General features: G+C 60.6%; 1 protein-coding gene across 6 annotated transcripts in view; it reads right to left on the bottom strand.

Annotated features, from left to right (window-relative positions):
* Nucleotides 1-16,064, bottom strand: part of RALGDS (ral guanine nucleotide dissociation stimulator) — a 47,607-nt gene extending 31,543 nt beyond the window's left edge. For 3 of the 6 annotated variants that reach the window (XM_055399468.2, XM_055399469.2, XM_055399470.2), the window contains exon 1: nt 9,041-9,179. In XM_055399468.2, the coding sequence (XP_055255443.2) occupies nt 9,041-9,079 (39 nt within the window). In that variant the 5' untranslated portion in view covers nt 9,080-9,179. Of the gene's footprint in view, nt 1-526; nt 8,979-9,040; nt 9,182-15,617 lie in introns of those variants that run through there. The other 3 variants (XM_088841046.1, XM_055399471.2, XM_055399477.2) reach the window with 3 other exon arrangements.
* Between the last annotated feature and the right edge of the window lie 3,219 nt (nt 16,065-19,283).

The raw sequence follows: 19,283 nt of genomic DNA, 5'->3' as shown, positions 1-19,283 counted from the left end.
CCTTCCCCATCACTCAGCCCTCAGAATTCCTCCACATCTGCCACCTAGACGTGGGATTTAATTTTAAACGGCCGGGACCAACCTAGGGTTAGCAATTGTTTATTTTACCAAGTAGGGCAGTTAAAAAAAACAAAAAACAACTGTCACCATCATCATTATCATCATTTCAGAAAAGATCCCCAAAAAATAACCAAGAAGGCATACAATCAAAAAAAACGGATGGTCGCTAAATGAATATATTTGGCTTTAAGGCAAACTCATGACCTTGTCTCCATTTCTCTCATTTCACCGCAGACCAGACATTGAAACCTATGAGTTGAGTCCAACATACCCATTTGACAAATGGAAAAACTGAGGCCCCAGGGAGCAGGGACTTGCCCACGATATCACAGGGAGAGTCCGGGTCCTGTGTCTGTGAGCACCTCTGCAGAGCCCACATACGTACCCTCCCTGCCTCAGCGTTCAGAGCCCAGATCCCCACACCTAAAGATGCCAGGGTGACCCAAAGGCTGAGCTGCCTCCTTACCCTTCTCAGGCTTTGGCAGGCGGCCGGCTGAGCACACAGGATTGCAGGGCCCGAGAGAAGAGGTGGGTGGACCGGGGCTCCGGAGCCAGCCCGCAGGCACATCAGGCCCCCGGTTCCTGGCGGAGAGGCAGGGGCCCAGCCTGCCGGCCTGGCGCCAAGCCCTGCCTCGCCAAGCGAGCTAGCATTTCACATCCTCTTCCGGTGGCTTTGGGGGCGCAGGGGACCCAGCAGAGGAGGCCGCTCAGAGCCGGGGAACTGAGACCTGGTTCCTGCCCCCGCCTGGTGCTGCCTTCCTCTGGGACAGGCACGTTCCTCTTCTCTCCGAGCCTCACTGTTTCTGATCCGTTATGGGAGGGGGTGTGGTATACAGAGGTTTTCAAATTACAGTTTCACATCCCCCAACCACACCTCTGGGGCAGGAGAATTTCTTTCAGGGAAGGAAGGATGCCCTGGACGGGGGTTCTCTAGGGCAGAGGTCCCCAACTTTTTGGTACGAGGGACCGATTTTGTGGAAGACAGTTTGTCCGTGGACTGGGGGTGAGGGGGGTGGTTTGGGGATGATTCAAGCCGCTAATCTGACAGGAGGTGCTGGTCCACAGCCCGGAGGCTGGGGACCCCTGCTCTAGGGGAAGTGGGTGGGCATCTGGAGGCCGGTGGGCTGAGAGACAGGGGCTTCCAGGTAGACCCTGAGGCAGCAGCCTTCCTGCCCCCCAAACGCCCTCCCTCATGCCTGCACCCAGTATGTCTCCCACACTAAAACGCCTCCAAAGGCTTCTGTCCAACCCACAAAAGAATCCAGAGTCCTCGCTGTCCCCCGCCTCCAGGCTCCTCTGAGTCAGCCCTGACCCCCGCCCCAAGTTCACCTCCCCTTGGGCCCCCTGTTTCTTCTCCCCAGCCGCCTTGGCCCTTCTGCACAGAGACACTTAATCTGGACCTTTGAGAAACAGCAGAGGTGACTGGGCCAGCGACTTAGCGGCCTTGGTTTCCTCCTCTGTCAAATGAGCACAAGGACACTGCCGGATTCAACAAGAACTCAGCACAGGCCTGGTTTCTGGGCAGAACTCTGATTGTCTCCCACGGTCATGTGCCAGCCCCGGGACCTGGCACTTAACATACACTCAGCGAATGTTGGCAGAGATTAGCCCTGTACCGGGGGTACCATGGCCTGGCTCTTCCTCCAAGAGCAAGCTCCAGAGGACACTCCGAGGCCTGTTGGGTGCTCAGCATGCAGCCCTACAACTGGGTCCCAGGGGATAGCCTGGAAGCGTTTGTCGTCTAAAAGCAGCAAGCATGCACTGGGCACCACAAGGCAGCCCTGGTCCCGCAGAGGTGAGGCCAAAAGGTCTGGCAGACACGGTCTGATCTATCTTCCTGAGGACAGGCTGGCATAGCAGGGCTCCCCTGAGTGCTCAATCTTGCTGGGGAGAAGCCCCGGGCAGCCCCAGCAGGATCTGGTGAGGTGGGAGACAGTCCTGGCGGGGGGGCCCTGGGAAGACCCCACCCTTGGCCTCTCTCTGCCATGTTGCCAGTTGACTGGTCGTATGACCTCAGGCATCCCTTGATGTGGTTTGACTGCCCTGGACGTGGACAAGTGAGCTCTCTCCAGCCTTTGGGACAGTGGATGAAAAAGACCCGGGCCCAGTGCCCGTGGCAGGGATCATTGGGCAGTGTGGGGACCGACAAGCCTTTCCAATTGTGTGGACACATTTGGGGGTTGGGGGGGAGAGCTTCCAGAGGCCCTTGAGGAAGCGGGGGTGGGGTTACAGGAACCAACAGGGAACCAGGTCGCCCATTGAGGTGTGCCTGTGTGTTCATGCCTTAGATTCAACAGGCATTTATTGAGCGTTTTCCCTGGTACCAAGCTCCATGCCAAATGGCACATCTACGGCCCATGGCTCCTGAGCGCTCTTCTCCAACGACCCCAACCTCCTGCACAGGTCACCTGGCCTCGGAGCCATTTAGGCCATTCCTCTGCGAGCCAGGCCAGGCCCAGGCAGGGCTTCCGCAGAGCAGTAGGCCCCGAGCCGCTGGGAAGGCCGAGGGCCTGAGTCACAGGCTGTGGGGCAGGACAGGACCAGCTGCAGGCAAGAAAGGCGGAGACACGAGGAGGCGGGGCATGGGGTGGGCGGGGCCGCAGAGGCGCCTTTGTTCCCTGCCGGCCTTGTGTCACCACATGGCCCACCGCATCACTGTCCCGGCCTGGAACGGAGTCAGGCCGGAGTCAGGCCGTGGAGGGCCAGGGCTCTGGGGCTGGGACGGTTAGGGGCGTTCCACTTGCAACACCGCCCCCCACCAACACTTTTCTCCACCTCCATCCCCATTCCCCTCCCATGTATGGAGCTCCGGGTGGGCGCCGCTTCGGGGGACATTCACACAGCCCTGAGACGCTAACCTGCCTCCCACACTTGTCCCAGGACACCGTGGGCACGTGACCTGCCATTAGCGCTCTGCCCACGATGCAGGTGGCCCCAGAATAAGGAACCTGGCCAGCCATACATGGAGCTCAGACCAACAAAACCCCATACTGGTGGACACACGTGTACGCACAGACATGCGCCCTGAATTCCGCTCTTGGAGGTGGGCAGGGATTCCCTGGTGGGGGGTCCTGCTGCCTCCTGCATCTGGGCATCCCCTCCAGGCTCAGGGCGGGGGCAGGGGTGGGGTGCAGGCCCCGGTGGGGTGCGAAGCACACTGTTTATAAACACCGCTGGGCTGTCGCTAGGCGCTGTGACTCAGAGCCAGAGTGGTGACTCCTCTTCAGGCTGTTTGCTCAGCACAACATCCTGTCCAGGAAGCAGACGGCAGAGGCCCGGGGCCAGGTTTTCGCTCCTCTTTCCTGCAGGCTCCTGACCTGACTCTGGGTCCTGCTGGGGGTGGGGGACAGCCCCCGTTCTCCCCGCTCTCGTTTCTGGGAACCTGAGGCCCATCATCAAGTCACTCAACACACGGTCACCACCGGCCTGGCTCTGCAAGATAGAGGTGACACTGAAGCCATGCACACCACTGATCCAGCCCCCCAAATCGGGAAAGGGGCTGTGGTCTGGGGCGGGGGTTCCCTCCAAGGCAAACGTCCACATTTAGAAGCCTTGCAGGCAGAAGCAGCTACTGACGTCCCCCCAGTTCCAGCCCCATCCCCCAGAACCCAGCCTGGCCCTGTCCCTGGTGCTCCTCGGTGGGACAAAGCACCTTTGCACTCAGCGTTTGTGAAACAGATGAAGCCACTGTAATTATATTCTGTTGTAAAACTGAGACAATTGAGGCCCAGAGAGGGCAAACAAGTTGCCTGTGGCTACACAGCCGGTCAGTGCCATGCCCAGGGCTATGCCTGGGCCTGTTGGGTCCCCAGGGCAGCCTGCTTTCCTCTGCTCAGTTCTGGGTTAAAGTGGATTTGTTCCTGGCAGCACAAGTCCAGCTTGGCGCTGCTGGGTCCCTGTCAGCAGGGAGGGTGGTTGGTCCCTTGTATGATGTCCAGCTTTATGTCCCTGTCTGCCTCCCCCACACCCAACTCAGAGCCTAAGCCGGAGTCAGGGGTCCACCCCCTTCCCTTTATTTCTGTTCCCTGATGTGCCAGTGTGGGTATCATTTAACAGTCACAATGTATGAGGCACATTCGCAGGTGAGCGTCTTGGGGCCAGAAGCTCAGAGACAGCACCAGACTCACCCAAAGCCACACAGCAGGCTGGCTTTTGAGGTTGGTGTTCCCAAACTGCTCCCAGCTTTTTCTAAGAGCCGAGGGTGATTCTGCTCTTATTTCCACCGGCAGGGGTTCCTCTTGAGAGGAGGGTCATCAGGGGCCAGAGCCTCAGAGTGACTTGTGTGAAAGGTCACATGCCTTAATGGGGAGGCTCTGTCCCCTCTTCCAGGCTGGGGAGAAGTAGGGGCCCATCAGAGTGGCAGAGCCCCAGGAAGAAAGGCAGAAGGAAAGTGAAAGCCATTCAGTCCGACTGGGACTCCATGAACTACACAGTCCCTGGGATTCTCCAGGCCAGAATACTGGAGTGAGTAGCCTATCCCTTCAGCGGATCTTCCTGACCCAGGAATTGAACCAGGGTCTTCCGTATTGCAGGCAGATTCTTCACCAGCTGAGCCACCAGGACTGCAGTGGGGGCGGTGCTTATTTTGGCAGCTGAGGCTTGGCCCCACCGCAGGCAGGACAGTAACCCCACGGTCAGCTGCTCTGATTACTGATTCACCCGCCGCAGGGCTCCCCTGCTCCGGCTGCCTGCCTGCTGGCCCCTTTAACCAGCCCACTGAGTCACACAGGTTGCCAAGAAGCCAAGAATCTGAGAATCCGGGCCTTGCCCCAGCCGTTCCCACTGGCTTCGTGCCCAGCAGGATCTAGCTGGGGCTCTTTGCTAGTGGCTCAGACGGTAAAGAACCCCCCTGCCAATGCAGGAGACCTGGGTTCGATCCTGGGCTTGGGAAGATCCCCTGGAGAAGGGAAAGGCTACCCACTCCAGTATTCTTGCCTGGAGAATCCCATGGGCAGAGGAGCCTGGCAGGTTAATGTCCATGGGGTTGCACAGAGTCGGACACGACCTAGTGACTGAGCAACAGTGGGACTGGAAAGCTGCAACTCTGAATAAGGATGAGCTAAGAGAGTGGACTCCGGGAGCTGGTGGTGGGCGGGGCGGCCTGGCGTGCTGCAGTTCATGGGGTCGCGGAGAGTCGGGCATGACTGAGCGACTGAGCTGAACTGAAGAAAGTAACATTAATAAAATGTCAATAAAAGAACCATCCACTGTGCAACTGGTTTGTGTCTCCCCACTCAGCTGGGCTATAGCTCAATCCGCCCTGTTGGCCCCTCATGCCCAAGTGGCTGAGGCACGTGGCACAATGATGCCCAGCCCAGTCGGTTGGTAGATGGATGACTGTCACTCACACATTAAGGCACACACCATCACGGAAGCACAAAGGATACTGGTGTTCTGAGCATTTTTTAGGTCTTCCCTCATTTAAAAATTGGAATGGGGCTGAGTTCCTTGAGAGCAGGGACTCTGTTCCCCTGACATATCGACGCCTAGAACGGTCCCCTGGCACACCGTGGGCTCTCAACAAACACTCCCTGGTCCAGGTGGCTCCTCCAGCTTCCAAGTTCCAGGACTAGAAAATATTCAAGAGTTCGGGGCCACCTACTTCACTCTGGGAAGATGACCAGGAAAGCTTCCTGGAGGAGGCAGCAAGGCAGGAGAGGTGCATGACGAACGGTAAAGCAGAAGGGCAAGTCCCTGTCTGCCAACCTGTCACTAAAATGCTTTCCAGAGAACGCAGCTGGGAGCAGAGACGGGAGGCAGGGCCAGTCAGGGGAGTCAGAGCAGTAGGTCAGCCAGGTTTTCCGGGAAACAGGGGCCTGGAGGTTCCCAGAAGCCCACCTGCCTGGGGATGTCGGTCGGGGGAGGTGGGCAGTCAGTTCAGCTCTGATCCAATCCGGGGATTTTTTCTGCTTCCTGAATTCCCTGCTCAGTAATGATTCTTGGGGAATGGAACTCTGCTCACCGGCTATACAGTTTGCTTTGCAGTGGTCTGGCCACTAAGAAGCCCCTTCCCAAAGGGAAGCCAGGCCTGCAGGGCAGGGAGCTGAGCCCACAGTCGGGCCCCTGTGCCCAGCGCAGCCTGGTCGCTTGGAGCTTCAGGGCCAGGGGAGGCAGGACAAATGGGCTCTTGTGGTGAGAATGCTGCCCGCTGTGCCAGGAACACTGCGTGCCCGGTGCCACCACCACCCGCCACCCCCCGGCGGGGGGCCAGGGCTGTCCTTTCAGAGGGGATCTCCTGAGCTGTCCCGGCCTCTGGAGAGGACCTGGCGCTCCAGATGCCTGCAGGAGGTGGTGGGGGGTGCCCGCTGTCCTTTCCCACACTTCTTCTCCAGCAACGGAGTTCCTGCCGGCTGTGGGGGTGGAAGGGTGAAGACACCTTGGGTTTCCAGGTTCTTGGGCTGAGTTGCACAGCCTCGGTCCCACCCTCCTGCCACCCACTGTCCCTCTGCCCAGCCCTGAACTTTGCTCCTTCCTTGCTATCTCCCACGGAAGGCAAGACGCCAGGGCCTCCCCTCGTGGCCTCTGCCTGCTCATACCTGGGACTGGCAAGAGGGCGCCAAGGCACCAGGTGGCCTCCCCTGCCCGGAGACTCTCCATGAGTTGGACAGGTCTCTGCGCGACTGCTAGGCGAGAGCACACCAGCGTGTGCCAGGCGTGTGCTAAGCACCTTAGAGCCCTATGAGCTGGTATGCTCACCTACCCATTTAAAGATGAGAGGCTGGGGGGTCCGGGCATGAACACTCAGGCCTCCTCACCGTCAAGGCTCAGGCCTGGTGCTTTGAACAAGCAAGATGCCTGCATGCGTGTGCGTGCGCTTTCACAATGCATGCTCTCCCTTCCCCAGGCACCAGTCATGTGTCTCCACACGTCCTGTCACACATGTGCTAGCTCAGCCACCACTGGGCTGACACGTGGTCACATATTCACCCAGAGGCCAGGGAGGCTCCCAAGACACGCATGTGCAGGACGGCACACCCAGGCCCAGGACCCTCGCCCTACTTGCGTGCCCTACTGGCAGACGCCGCCGTCACCCCGCGTCCCCAGGCCTGGAAAGCACACTTCCTCAGGAACGCTCCAAGCCCGCTCCTGGCAGGGCAAGTGAGAGGGGAAGGAGACCTGACCCTGTGCAGGGATTTCCTGGACCCAAGGGGCTGCGGAGTAAACTGCTCTTGAAATCCTGGAGAACTGCCATCATCTGCTGCCAGTCCAGCCCTTCCACACCCGGCACTGCCCACCTGCCAGCTCCCGAGCAGCCAGGGCCTCAGGCCAGGTGGACTGCCTCGCCCTTGAACTTCAACTCCCAGTAACTGGAAGGTCAAAGGGCAATCTCCTGGTCAGCACACCTTATGATAGGGTGGGGTGGTGGAGTGCTGGAGGTCAGGGGCCTGGAACACCAGCCTCAGGGAGGAAGGCCATCTCACCATATGGCCTGGGCAACTGTCTCAACTTCTTGGGGCCCCCGTTTCCCCACCTGGAAATATGGGTAGATTCAACTCGGGACCCTGCCTCCAGCTCCTCGAGGGCAGTCACGGCTTGTCCACACAGCCGATGGACCACCTGGCCACCTGCCTTCCTGGAGGGGAAAAGATATCTCCTGCCACCTGTGGGCTTCCCAGGTGGCGCTAGTGGTAAAGAACCCACCTGCCAATGCAGGAGACATAAGAGATGCAGGTTCGATCCCTGGGTTGGGAAGATCTCCTAGATGAGGAAATGGCAACCCACTCCAGTATTCTCGCCTGGAGAATCCCATAGACAGAGGAGTTGCTGGGTTACAGTCCCCAAGTTGGCAAAGAGTCAAACACGACGGAAGTGACTGAACACATACACGCACACCTGTAGGGGGCTTGCTTGTGCCTGGGCCAGGGGCTTTCACATAACCTGACCCCCAGGAGTCCACAAGGTGAGACCACCAAGACTCTTAAGAGTGGAGGGACCCACCTGTCTGGATGCTGCAAACCCTAGACAGGCTCCCTGGTTCTTGCCTCCTCCCGGAGAAGGCAGCAAGGCAGGAGAGGTGCATGAGCGATGGTAAAAGCAGAAGGGCAAGGCCCCGTCTGCCAACCTGTCCCTAAAATGCTTTCCAGAGAATGCAGCTGGGAGTGGAGATGGGAGGCAGGGCCGGTCAGGGGAGTCAGAGTAGCAGGTCAGCCAGGTTTTCCGGGAAACAGGGGCCTGGAGGTTCCCAGAAGCCTGCCTGCCTGGGGACGCAGCCTTCCAGGGCCTGAGTTTCCCCAACCCAGACTTCTCTCTCCCTTCTGACCTCTAGACAGCCTCACCTCCCAATGCCCGGTGTGGGGGGGCCCGGGCCTCCCTGATAGAGGGGGATGGTCGGGGCTGGGCTCCCCAGCCCTTTCCCACAGCCCAGACAGATGGGAGTGGACCCCGGGGCAAGAATCTCCCTGGAATGGAGTCAGGCGCTAGCGGCCCCCGGGGCTTAAAGGGCGTCCTCTGCCCCTCCCCCCGCCACACACATTCTCACTCTCCCAGTTCTGAGCTGGACAGTTACTGGGAAAGGGCCTCCTGGGGCAAGACCGGTGATCAGGGGAGACTCCCAAGAGGGGAGCAGGTGGATGGTGGGGGTGGGGGGAAGTTCTTGGGCTCAGGGCCACTCACTGGCCAGAGGACTTTGTCTCCACCGTCCAAGGTCAGCCCCTCCCCACCCCAGCTCCAAACAGTCAGATGGGCACATCTGGACGGTCCGGTGGTACCAGAAGAGGCCCTGTGCCTTCCCCAAGCCAACCGGTTCTGGATCCCCAAGCCAGGAAGTGGGGGAGGATCTGGGGTGCCGGAGACCCCTGTGTGGGATCGCCCCCGCCTCTTACCCTGCGGGGGCAGTGGGGCGGGGTGAGCAGAAGAGCCCGGCGGCTTCAATTCTGTAAACTGCGCTTCCGCCCGGGCAAACCCAGGAGGCGGGCAGGGCCCCTGCCCTGTGGTTCCCTCCTGCCCCTCCTCCCGGGCCGCCCGCGGGGCCGTGGCTCACCTCGTCCGCCCGCGCGCCCGGCGGCGGGACCACCAGCATGAACGCGGGCAGAGGCGCGCCGCCCGCTCTCGCCGCCCGGCCCGGCCGCGCCCCCGCGCCCCGCTCTGGGCACAGCCGCCAGCGCCCCGGGCCGGGCCATTGTCTGCGCCGCCCTCGCCCCGCCCCTCCTCCCGCGGCGCTCCACGGGGCCGGGGGTAGGGCTGGGCAGTCAAGGCCAGGATCGTCAGGACCCCCCACCCGCGCACGGCCCGCGCGCCTGCAAATTACCCCGCAAATTACCGGTACCACCGGAGCCTCCCCCAACTCCGGAGGTGGGCATGCCCCTCCGCCTTTGACAGATGCGTCCAGGGAGGCAGAGGCTGATGGCTTGAGGTCACTTAGAGAGTGCATGGTCCCGGTCAGACTAGGATGCTGGCTCCCTGAGGGCACCCAGAAACCCCTGTGTGTATGGGGGTGGGGGGCGGTCACCAACAGTCCCATCCCTCACTGCCCTCCCCAGAGAATGTCTGAGGGGCTCACACCCTGCCCAGCTCCCAAATCCAACCCCTGGGTGGCCTGGCCCCAACCAGGCTCCCTCCATTCCAACACGCCTTCTGTCCGAGGGTCAAGGGCTCCATCCTGGCCAGACACGGCCCTCATCCATGGGCTTGGCTCCACTGAACACAGGATCTGTGCCCACAAAGTAAAGTGGCCCATGAGAGGCCCACAAGGCCAGACTGTCTTCCCTCCCCACAGCACCCCTGAATCCTCAGACCGGGGAGCAGCGAGGCTCCCGGGGTTAGTGCCGGTTCCAGGACACTCAAGGCTAAGCCCTGAGCTGGGGAATAGACACAGGTGTCCGTCTCCGAAGCCAGTGGCCTTCCCCACAAGGCCACCTGCCTCCCCGTGAGCATGGAGATGGATGCAGGTGGGCAGAGGAAGAAGAAACGGTGGCTGGCCTGGTCCTGGCCCCTCACGCTCCCACCCCAGGGCCCCATAAGTGGCGTAATTGATGCACTGAATGGTGAACACAGAGATAGAAGGGTAGAGGGGGCTACAGATGGGGAAACTGAGGCTAGCAAGAAGGGGCATGCCCAGGTCACACAGCCAGTCTCGAAACTGGCCCAGAACCAAAATCCCCTATTCCAGGGGCTCCGCCTACTGCCCCCTCCATACACACCCTGCCCGGCCATCCTGCGCCAGGCCTAGGCGGCTCATGGCTTCAGGTTGTAGGGGGTACAAAGCACAGGCACAGTGCCCTCCCCAACTCTGACTGGCACCCAGCCCCGTCCACTGTGCCCTCTGACCCCGCATTTTAGGACATTCTGCTACCATCCGCTGTCACTCAGGTCTCCAGGAAATGGACGTTGCTAGGGGCCAGGCCTGATGCCAGGTGGCTGGCTGGCAGACCGGGGTGATGGGGCGCGGGGGAGCAGGCTAGGGTTTCCCTCAGGAAGGCTCAGAGGGTAAAGCTGCTGGGTGGAAGTCCAGAGTGGTGTGGGTCAGCCACAAAGAGTAGCTAAGGCGTACACACAGGCCATGGGAAAGCCCCGGCCCTGAGCCTTCCTGCAGCCCAGTATTTTGGGGACCTGCGGTTGCCAAGCGACTGCTCCAGGTTGCCATGGGAACTCTCCTTTCTCCCGGGGCTTATCATTTTTAGGGGGATGCCCTCTTGTCTCCTCCTCCCTCTCCCTGGCTTGCCCCGGGAGGATACATCAAGGTCCCCAAACCTCATTCCCCCACCCCCCTGGGGAGAGATCTCCCAGCCGAGACCCTAAGAGAAGACTCTGAGGTTCAAAAACCCAGAACCCTGAGAAAATGCAGAGAACAGAGTCCAAGGCTTTCATTATAGCAGGGAGAGGGCGAAAGGGGTTCATTAGCTCTGTTTACGTCTCCGCTCCGTCTGTTAGCCATCACCCTGGGGCCGGCCCTGCCCTGACTGTTGGGAGCCCACTGTAATTGGAAGGAATTTGGCCCCAGTACCCACGCCCAGCCCCTCCCAGGCTTGTCTGCATGCAGAGACGTGCCCCCACCAGCCCTGCCGCCACCTGGCTGTGGGAGCCCCCTTGGACTTCCAGGGCCTCGGTTTTCCCAGCCATCAGTGACAATGGCAGAGGAGCCACCCTGCAGACAGAACGAGACACTGCGGCCACAGCGTGGGCACAGGGAAAGTGCCACGGGTTGGCTGTCGTTAGCAGGCACCTGCCCTGCAACGGACGGAGGTGCGGGGGTGGCCTGCGGGGTCACTCCATGGAGGGTGGCCCCATGGCCAGTGTGCCCTGATGGCAGAGTGGCCAGCAGAGCCAGGTCCCCAGGCTCCCGGCCCAGCGCCTTCCCCATGGATTTATCACTTGTCCTGTACCCTGTCCCTGCGTTCTTCCTCTACGGGGTCTTATCCCCTCGGATGGGAGCCAAGGTGCTCTGCACAGGCCAGGTGCTCAGCTCTGAGTCTGTGGATAAACATCTGCTGTGTGAGCCAGTCAGTGACCCACTGCCAAGGGCTGGTGGCCCCGGCCTCGTGAGATTCAGAAGCGCCCCAGAGCCGCTGTAACAGATGGCTTCCGTTTCCCAGGCCAGGGCCACGCAGGGCACTTTGCTGCATCTCACTGATGCCCGGCGACGCCCACTCTCCCTCGGGGAGCCCAGGGCCCCTGCTTCTCAGCTCCAGAGGGCACGCCCAGCTTTGTCCAACAGGGCAGAACTCCCCAGGTGGGCAGTGGGAAAACTGACGCAGCATCGCCCCCTCTTTGGGCAGGGTCTCTGGGGAAGGGGCTTCTCCAGCCACCACCTGCGTGCCCACCCATCCCTGTGGCTGCCTTCAGGGTCCCTCCCCCACCCCCCACATCTGGCACACACGGTCCCTGGCGCTGCAGTAATGGGAGAACTGTCTGGAAACCGCCAGGGTAATCATACCCGCGGGGGCCCCTGCTAGCAGCTGAGAATGGCCGGCTCGGCTTGCAGGTGAAGCAGGAAAAACGCAGAACTAACAACCCACGTGGGTCTGACCCGGGCCGGGCTCACTGGCTGCCCATCCAGGTCGCCACCCAGTCACTCCCCTGTGGCCCCGCCTTGTTTGGTTTCCTCCACCATGCGTCACCCCTGAAATGACTGTGGGCCTGGTCTGTTTACAATTTTGATGTCGTCTCCTCGCAACTGGAAGGTGAGACCTTTGTCTCTGTGGTATGGCCGCTGAGGGTGGCCACAAGCAGGGCACAGTGCCACCTGCTGGCGCTGTGCCAGGACACCCCCAAGCCGGGGAGCTGGGCTGTCCATGACAGGGCACCCCCAGGCTCCACTCTCACCCCACAGCCCTTTGCCAGGGGCCACGTCCTAGAGACCTGATCAGACCCAAACACTTCCCCCATCCCTGTGGATGCATGGGAACCTGGCCTTCGGGGGTAGGATCACTCCAACTCCCTTGTCCTGGATTGAACTCTGTTCCCACGACATATAAGTTGGAGTCCTAACCTCATGCACCTGTGAATAAGACCTGATGTGGAAACAGGATTTTTAAGGAGCACTTTAGAAACACTTTTTTCTTGGAGTATAGTTGATTCACAGTGTTACCTTAGTTTCCACTCACTGTACAGCAAAGTGAGTGTTCACACTGGTGCACATACACATATCCAGGCTTCCCCGGTGGCTCAGTGGTAAAGAATCTGCCTGCAACGCAGGAGACTGAGGTTTGGTCCCTGGGTCAGGAAGATCCTCTTGGGGAGGGCATGGCAACCCACTCCAGTTTTCTTGCCTGGAGATCCGCATGGACAGAGGAGCCTGGCGGGCTATATGGTCCATGGCGTCACAATGCCTCAGACACGACTAAAGGGACTTAGCACACATACATATATTCACTCTGTTTTATTCTTTTCTTGTATAGGCCATTACAGACTCCTGAGGTCCCTGTATTATACAGTGGGTTCTTATTAAGCACCTGTCTGGTATATAGTAGTGTGTGTATGTCAATCCTAGTCTCCCAATTTATCCCTCCCCCCGCTTCCACCCTTGATAACTGTAAGTTTGTTTTCTACATCGATGATTCTATTTGTTTTGTAAATAAGTTCATTTGTACCATTTTTTTTTAGATTTCACATATAAGTGATATATGATATTTGTCTTTCTCTGGAAATAGGGCCTTTGCAGATGTGATCAAGATAAGATGAGGTCATTTAGGAGTAGGCTGAGCCCTAATCAAATGACCAGTGTCCTTATAAGAAGACAAGACGCAAGACCGGATACAGACACACCAAGGAAGCCAAGTGAGGATGGAAGCGGACTTTGGAGGGGTGCGCTTACAAGGCGAGGAACGTTAAGGATTGCCGACAACCACCAGTGGCTGCAGAGGTGAGGAAGGATCCCACTTCTAGAGGCTTCAGAGGGTCTGGTGCTGCCGACACCTTGAGTTTGGACTTCTGGCCTCCCGAACCAAGAGACTATAAATCTCTTGTTTTGAGCCACACAGTTTATGGTACTTTGTTACCGCAGCCACAGGAAACTGATACACCTGGCTTCTGGGGCCAAGCCATCTCTCCACTACCCAGGCTGAGTGCAGCCAGGGCACTCAACAGAGGCCAGACCCCAGCGTCACCCTCACGTTCCCCCCCTCAAATCATCCCCGAACACAGGGCATCTCCTTCCAGAATGAATACCTCTCTGCACATCCACTGCCACGGTGAATCCCACCAATAACCCATGAATGGTTTCAGAGACAGACCCACCCTGACTGAGACCCCAGTCCAGCCCCTGGTCCCAGACACTGAGACGGTCAATGTGTGTCCCTGTGAGCGACCAGGGAGGGGGATTCTGTCATATGGCACAGACCCCAGGACACCCTTTCAGGTCTCGCCCTGCCCTCCTCTCTGCCCTCTGCCCACAGTTCTCACGGCCACCCTGGCCCCGTCTCACTTCCCCTCCAGCCAGCATCTCTTCTGTCTCCAAGTCTCTGCATTTTTGACCTTCTTCCAGACTACTCGCAGAGTGTGCAAGGCTGGCACCTCTTGTCCTTCTGGTCACAGCATCAGTGTCACCATGGAGGCCTGTTAGACACCCCCCCCCAGGGGTTCGTGACCCTCCTTCTGGGACCCTGACTCATTTCCCAGGAGCACGTGCTGTTCTCTCGCCCATGGATTCGCTTTCCTGCTTTTTGTCCATCTGCCCTCTGAGCCGTAAGCTCCTGGGTGAATGCCCGGCGCACAGTCGCTGAATCGACAGAGGATCTCAGAGACCCCTCCTGCCTCTGGGCCGCTCATATTGTGGATGTGGAGGCTAGTAATAAAAGCTGCCTGTTGGGTGGGAGGCAGCCGGACTCCCCAGGGCCCCTTCCCTGTGCCTGAGCACTGTGGGCACAGCCCGCCCCCTTGTGACCAGCACCAGCACTGCAGCCCCAGACAGGGAAAAACCAGAAAACAAAACACACACCTTTGTTTGGGTGTAGTCAAGGCAGCGGCCGCTCTCTCTCCCTCACAGGGTCAGAGGAGCCGGACCGGCTGGCTCCAGGGGTGTTGTGCAGGGCCTCAGAAGCTGTCCTCGTCTCCCTGTTTCACTCCACTGTCCTGGTCCCAGGTCCCTCCGGAGGCCTCCTCATCCCAACTGGGGGTAACTAACTCCACTCCCTTCCAAATGAGGAACCCCAGGTGCCAACAGAGGTGGCACTTTGCCCCTGGACGAGCGGTCCAGGGGTTTGCCTCCTTCTGCACCACCCAGGTCCCTGTTCAGAAGGACCTGGAGGGAGCAGAAAGTATTTTCCAAGGACTCGGAGCACAGTGGGTCATGGATGGAGAACCAAGGCCAACAGACTCTTCTACAAGCTGTAGACCCCTCGAGATCACCCCAGCCATGCATCCTAAACTACAGTGGAGTAAACCGAGGACTTCTCTCCTATCGTTTCCTCTCCACTAGGGGCAAATCTCATCGTGGTTCCAGGTGCCCAGAGTAGTGGATGCAGGACCCCAGAAACTGTCCTCTCCAGGCTGCTCTGGGGATGGTCCCTGCCCAGGTCGACTCCCAGGAACCTGCCCACCTGCCCCTGGCATCTCTGTCCCTCAGCCTGGGGACCTGAGCCTGTTGCCAGGAGACCGGATGGTCCTGACCCATGGTGGAGCTGCTTCCTGCAGCTTTCTTCTTTCCCCCTTGTCATTTCTCTGTCCACTGCTCCCCTGAATGTATGCTATGGTCTCCACCTGTGAGGTCACTGTGTGTGCCTGTGGGCACGTCGGGAGGCTGAGAGGACAGGGCCCCTCGTGGGAGGGGATGGGGATGGACAAGGGTCCCCCCAGGACGTCAGGGGCTCTCCTTCCCCAAGGTAACGCCACGGGAGTGGCTGAGCCCTGAACTAGGAGGCTGGAACCTTTCCTTCTCTTCTGGAGTCTGCTCCCCCCGACCCCCACCGTGGGCCCCGGGCCAGCCCCTGTACCTCTCCTGGCCTCAGTTTCCCAATCGTACCAGGAGGGGCTGGACACGGAACTGCGTAAGCGCGCGCTCTGCGTGGACTCTCCCTCCCGGCTGGGTCGGGTGTGGGCGGGGTAGTCGGGGTAGGGGGGCAGACGGTCCTCCCTCCACCCGAGACACGGGGAGGGCGGTCGCGACCGGGCGGGGCACTCACCTGGCAATCTACCATCATTCTCAGCCCCGGCAGCACATCGCCGGCCCCAGGGCGGGGCCCCGGGCTAGCAGCGGCCGCTCGCCTCGGCCCGCGCGCGGCGCAGGGGGGCGCCCGGCTGCGGGGCTCATGGCGCGGCCTCCCGTCCCCGCCGGGCCCAGGGCTCCGCCGGCGCCCGCGCCCGCGCCGCTCCCATTGTCTGCGCCCGCGCCGCGCCACCGGCCGCTCGGGCCGCGCCGCTCGGTTGCGCCCGGGCTCCCGGGCTCCGGCCGGCCGGGCGGGCCCAGCTGCGGCCCCGCCTCCGCTCGTCCCGCCCCGCGCCCGCCGCAGGTGTGAGGGGCGGGCCCCGCCGCGCGCAGCGGGCTCCCTCCTCCGGGCGGACCGTGGGGGTGGACGCCGGCGCGGGCAGGCGGGCCGCGAGCCTGCGGCCGCGCGCGCGCGCGTGCACATCCAGGGGCGGCGCGGGCGCCGGAGCCCCGCCCGGCCGCGGGCTCGCGCGCCGCGCCCCGAGGGCTGCCCGCGCGCTGTGGACCCGGAGCGTCCCCCAGTTCCCGCCGCTTGCTGCGTTCCTCCTGTGCCCCCTGGCGCCTCGGGCCACCCCAAACCCCACCGGGCGCGGGGGCTAGGCCGCGTGATCGTGTAGGCCTGGAGATGTGGGAGTCACGGATTGTGCACCCCCATCCTTCTGTCCTGCACCTCGTGTCCGGGCCAGCTCGATGCCTGGCTGGGACGGCAGTCCTGGAGGCGGAGTAGGAAAAGGAGATCACGCCCCGCCAATACACACACTCCCTTGTCTTCTTCCTGGACTTCCAGACACGAGGTCCAGCCTTTCCCCAGCTGCAGCCCTGGCTGGTGAATGGGGACTGGAAGAGCCCGGGGTGGGGGGGGCCCACCTGAGCTGAACGCCTGTCAGGGGGGCGTTCGTGTGACTAAGGATACCCCTGGGTGCCCAGGGATTTTGCCCCTTTTAATTTCTGAACAGTGACCTCAGCTCTCAGGATCACTCAGCTGTAAGTGAGCAAGGCCAGCTGTGAGCGGAGGACTCAGAATCATTGCCCTTCACCTTCGTTCAGCCCACGGCGCTGACTATCAGAGGCCTTGTCCTGGGTTGGGCTCTCCCAGCCAGGCCACATCCTGAGCCCAAATCCTCTGGGTGTCTTCCTCTCCCTGCTTTAATCCCCAGCCCTCCCTTCCAAGGGCAGAGTCACTGACCCCATTTTCAGTGGAGGAGACTGAGGCCTGAGAGTCACCACACGAGCTGGCCTGTCACAGGGCCGTGAGGTGGCCCTGCCGTGGGTTCGAGACCAGGTCGTTCTGACCCCAATGGCTGTGCTTTCACAGGAGCCTGCGGAGGTGGCCTCTCAGCTCGGCCTCGGAGGTGAGTCCATGCTGGATGAGGGGCTGTGGGGAGGGGCGCTGCAGGCAGGGGGCTCTGAGGGGGAGGGCATGGGGGGGGTCCCTGAGGAAGCAAGGCTGTAGGAAGGCTGGGTGGGGGAGGTGAGGGGTGCTCCGGGGGAGGGTGTCTGGACCAGACTGCACAGGGCTCTGAGTGCGGGGTAAGAAGTTGGGGGTCACTGCAGGTGGGCGGGGGTCAACGCAGGCTGGGGCCGCAGGGCACACGGTTTCCAGATGGTTTTGTCAGAGCTGCAGCACCTCAGCCGGGAGGAGCTCAGCGGAGGTGTTATTCAGCCTGCTGCTCAAGCGTGCAGCCCTGCAATGACACCAGGGATGGGGCCTGCGCCTCCTGTGCACAGAGCGGGCCGTGGTGCTTGTTTGCCTCTTCCCAGGGCTGGGCATATTGCTTGGCTTCTCCAAGTGCCTGCCCAGAAGGCAGTGCCCAGAGAGCTCCCAGACATAGTCCCGTTTGATCATCACCCCAGGGCCTCAGGGTGGTGGAGTGGCCTGCTCAGCATCCCACGTGTGCTAGGTCAGACTAAAACCCGTGTTCTCTCAGCTGCCTCACATTCATGCAGTCATTCAACAAACATTCAAAGAATGCCTCCTGCGTTTCAGGTACTGGGGTAAACCTGGTTGACTACCACCTGTATCCTCTTGGGGTTTACCAACTGGGAAAGGGGTGGAGATGGGCAGAACATTGTAACTGATGACATAGGGATGAGGATTTATGGGAACACCAAAAGGCACCCACTCTGGAAGGGTGGGGGAACAAATCAAGGCAGGCTTCATGGAGGAGGTGATGTCATGAATATGTTCCTGGAATTGGGCCAGGTGATTGGACAGGGGGGCCTGACCAGTAGGCAGCGTGAGCGAAGATATGCTGGTCCTGGCCCTGTGGCAGAGCAGTGGTGTTGGACTGTAAGGCGTGGGGAGGAGGTAGTTGGTCATGAGGGGACAGGAAGCTTACTTTCCAGGGGCCTCCCTTGCAGGGGCCACTGTAGACATTTTGCATTTGTGATCCTGTCGACTTCTATTTCCAGCACTCCCCCTCTCTCTGCTGGGTCAGGCCCGTCCCCCGCCACCCCTCCCACTCCTGCCAGGCCCCGTCCTTCTTCCCACCCACAGAGCAGCTCTGGCCCCAAGCCCTCAGCTCTCTGGGAAAGTAGCCTGGACCCTGTTTTAGGTCTAGGAGTTGGGTAGTCATTCACTCAACTGTGTCTGAGGGCCATGCCTGGGACGCGGTCCAGGGTAGCCATAGTGCCTGGGGGCTTGGGCAGAGGCTGAGAAGGGCACATCAGCTGGACCCAGAGCTGGGCTGGAGTGAGCAAGGGTTCATTTCTCTCCTGCAACGCTGCCTGGGCTCAGGGCCATCTCCTCCTCCTATGGTCTCCACGTCAAGGGCCTTCTCCCTGCTCCAGCACGGAAGCTCGGTGAAGGCAGGGCCTGCCCCTTCAACACCGCCAGCTTCATACATGCCCCGGGGCAGGGCTGGGCACCCTGGGAAGGTGGGGACACATGGGCCATGGATCCACCCTTGTCCCTCTGCCCGGGGAGCACCCCAGGGCCTCTCCCTGACTCGTCCTCTCCGGCTCAGGCTATCCCCCCACGTGGTCACACAGCCTGCCCGTGCTCTTGCAGTCTGACCTGGCTTGCCATCCAGGCACAGGATGCAGGAAGAGGAGGCTTTGGGCTGGCCCCAGCTTTGCCCAAGGTGCCCAGGTGGGTGGGTACCTGTTCCTCCTGACTTGGCCACAGACCTTACCCCCTGCCCTCTACCTTATGTGGCAAGGATGCCGCTGCCCCCAGGGGAGTGCATACTGGGCCCCCTGCCCCTCTGCCCACTGCTTCTGCCCCACCAGGCAGATCCAACCACCACAGGGCTCTGAAGCCCCTCGAATCCTAGGCCTGCCTTGTGGCCTTAGTGCCCCACGCCCGCCAGGAGTCCCCCAGGCTGAGGCTGATAGCAGAAGTGTCAGACACACGTGCTCTGCACTCAGGGACTAAGAGCCCACAGGACATCCAGCTGGTGGGCAGGGGCTCTGCTCCCGACTCAGGAGAACTGCATAGCTGGTGATGTTTTCACTTCACCCATCTCCCAGGAGAACTGGGATGAAATCCTGCCTGTTGCAGTGGCCAGCAGCAGCCCAGGCTTTCTAGAAAACCATACCCCCACTCTCCCACCCAAGCTGACTGTACTTGCAATCCAGGCTGCCTTTATCCCTAAAGGTCTGGCAGCCCGGATACTCGGAGATGCAGGTGAAGAAAGCCTGG

This window comes from Moschus berezovskii, chromosome 11 (assembly GCF_049115385.1).
Source record: "Moschus berezovskii isolate FMDL1 chromosome 11, NW_MosBer_1.0, whole genome shotgun sequence".
NCBI classification, from domain to species: domain Eukaryota; kingdom Metazoa; phylum Chordata; class Mammalia; order Artiodactyla; family Moschidae; genus Moschus; species Moschus berezovskii.
The sequence above is the reverse complement of the archived record's forward strand: the minus strand, read 5'-3'. Positions and strand labels throughout refer to the sequence as shown.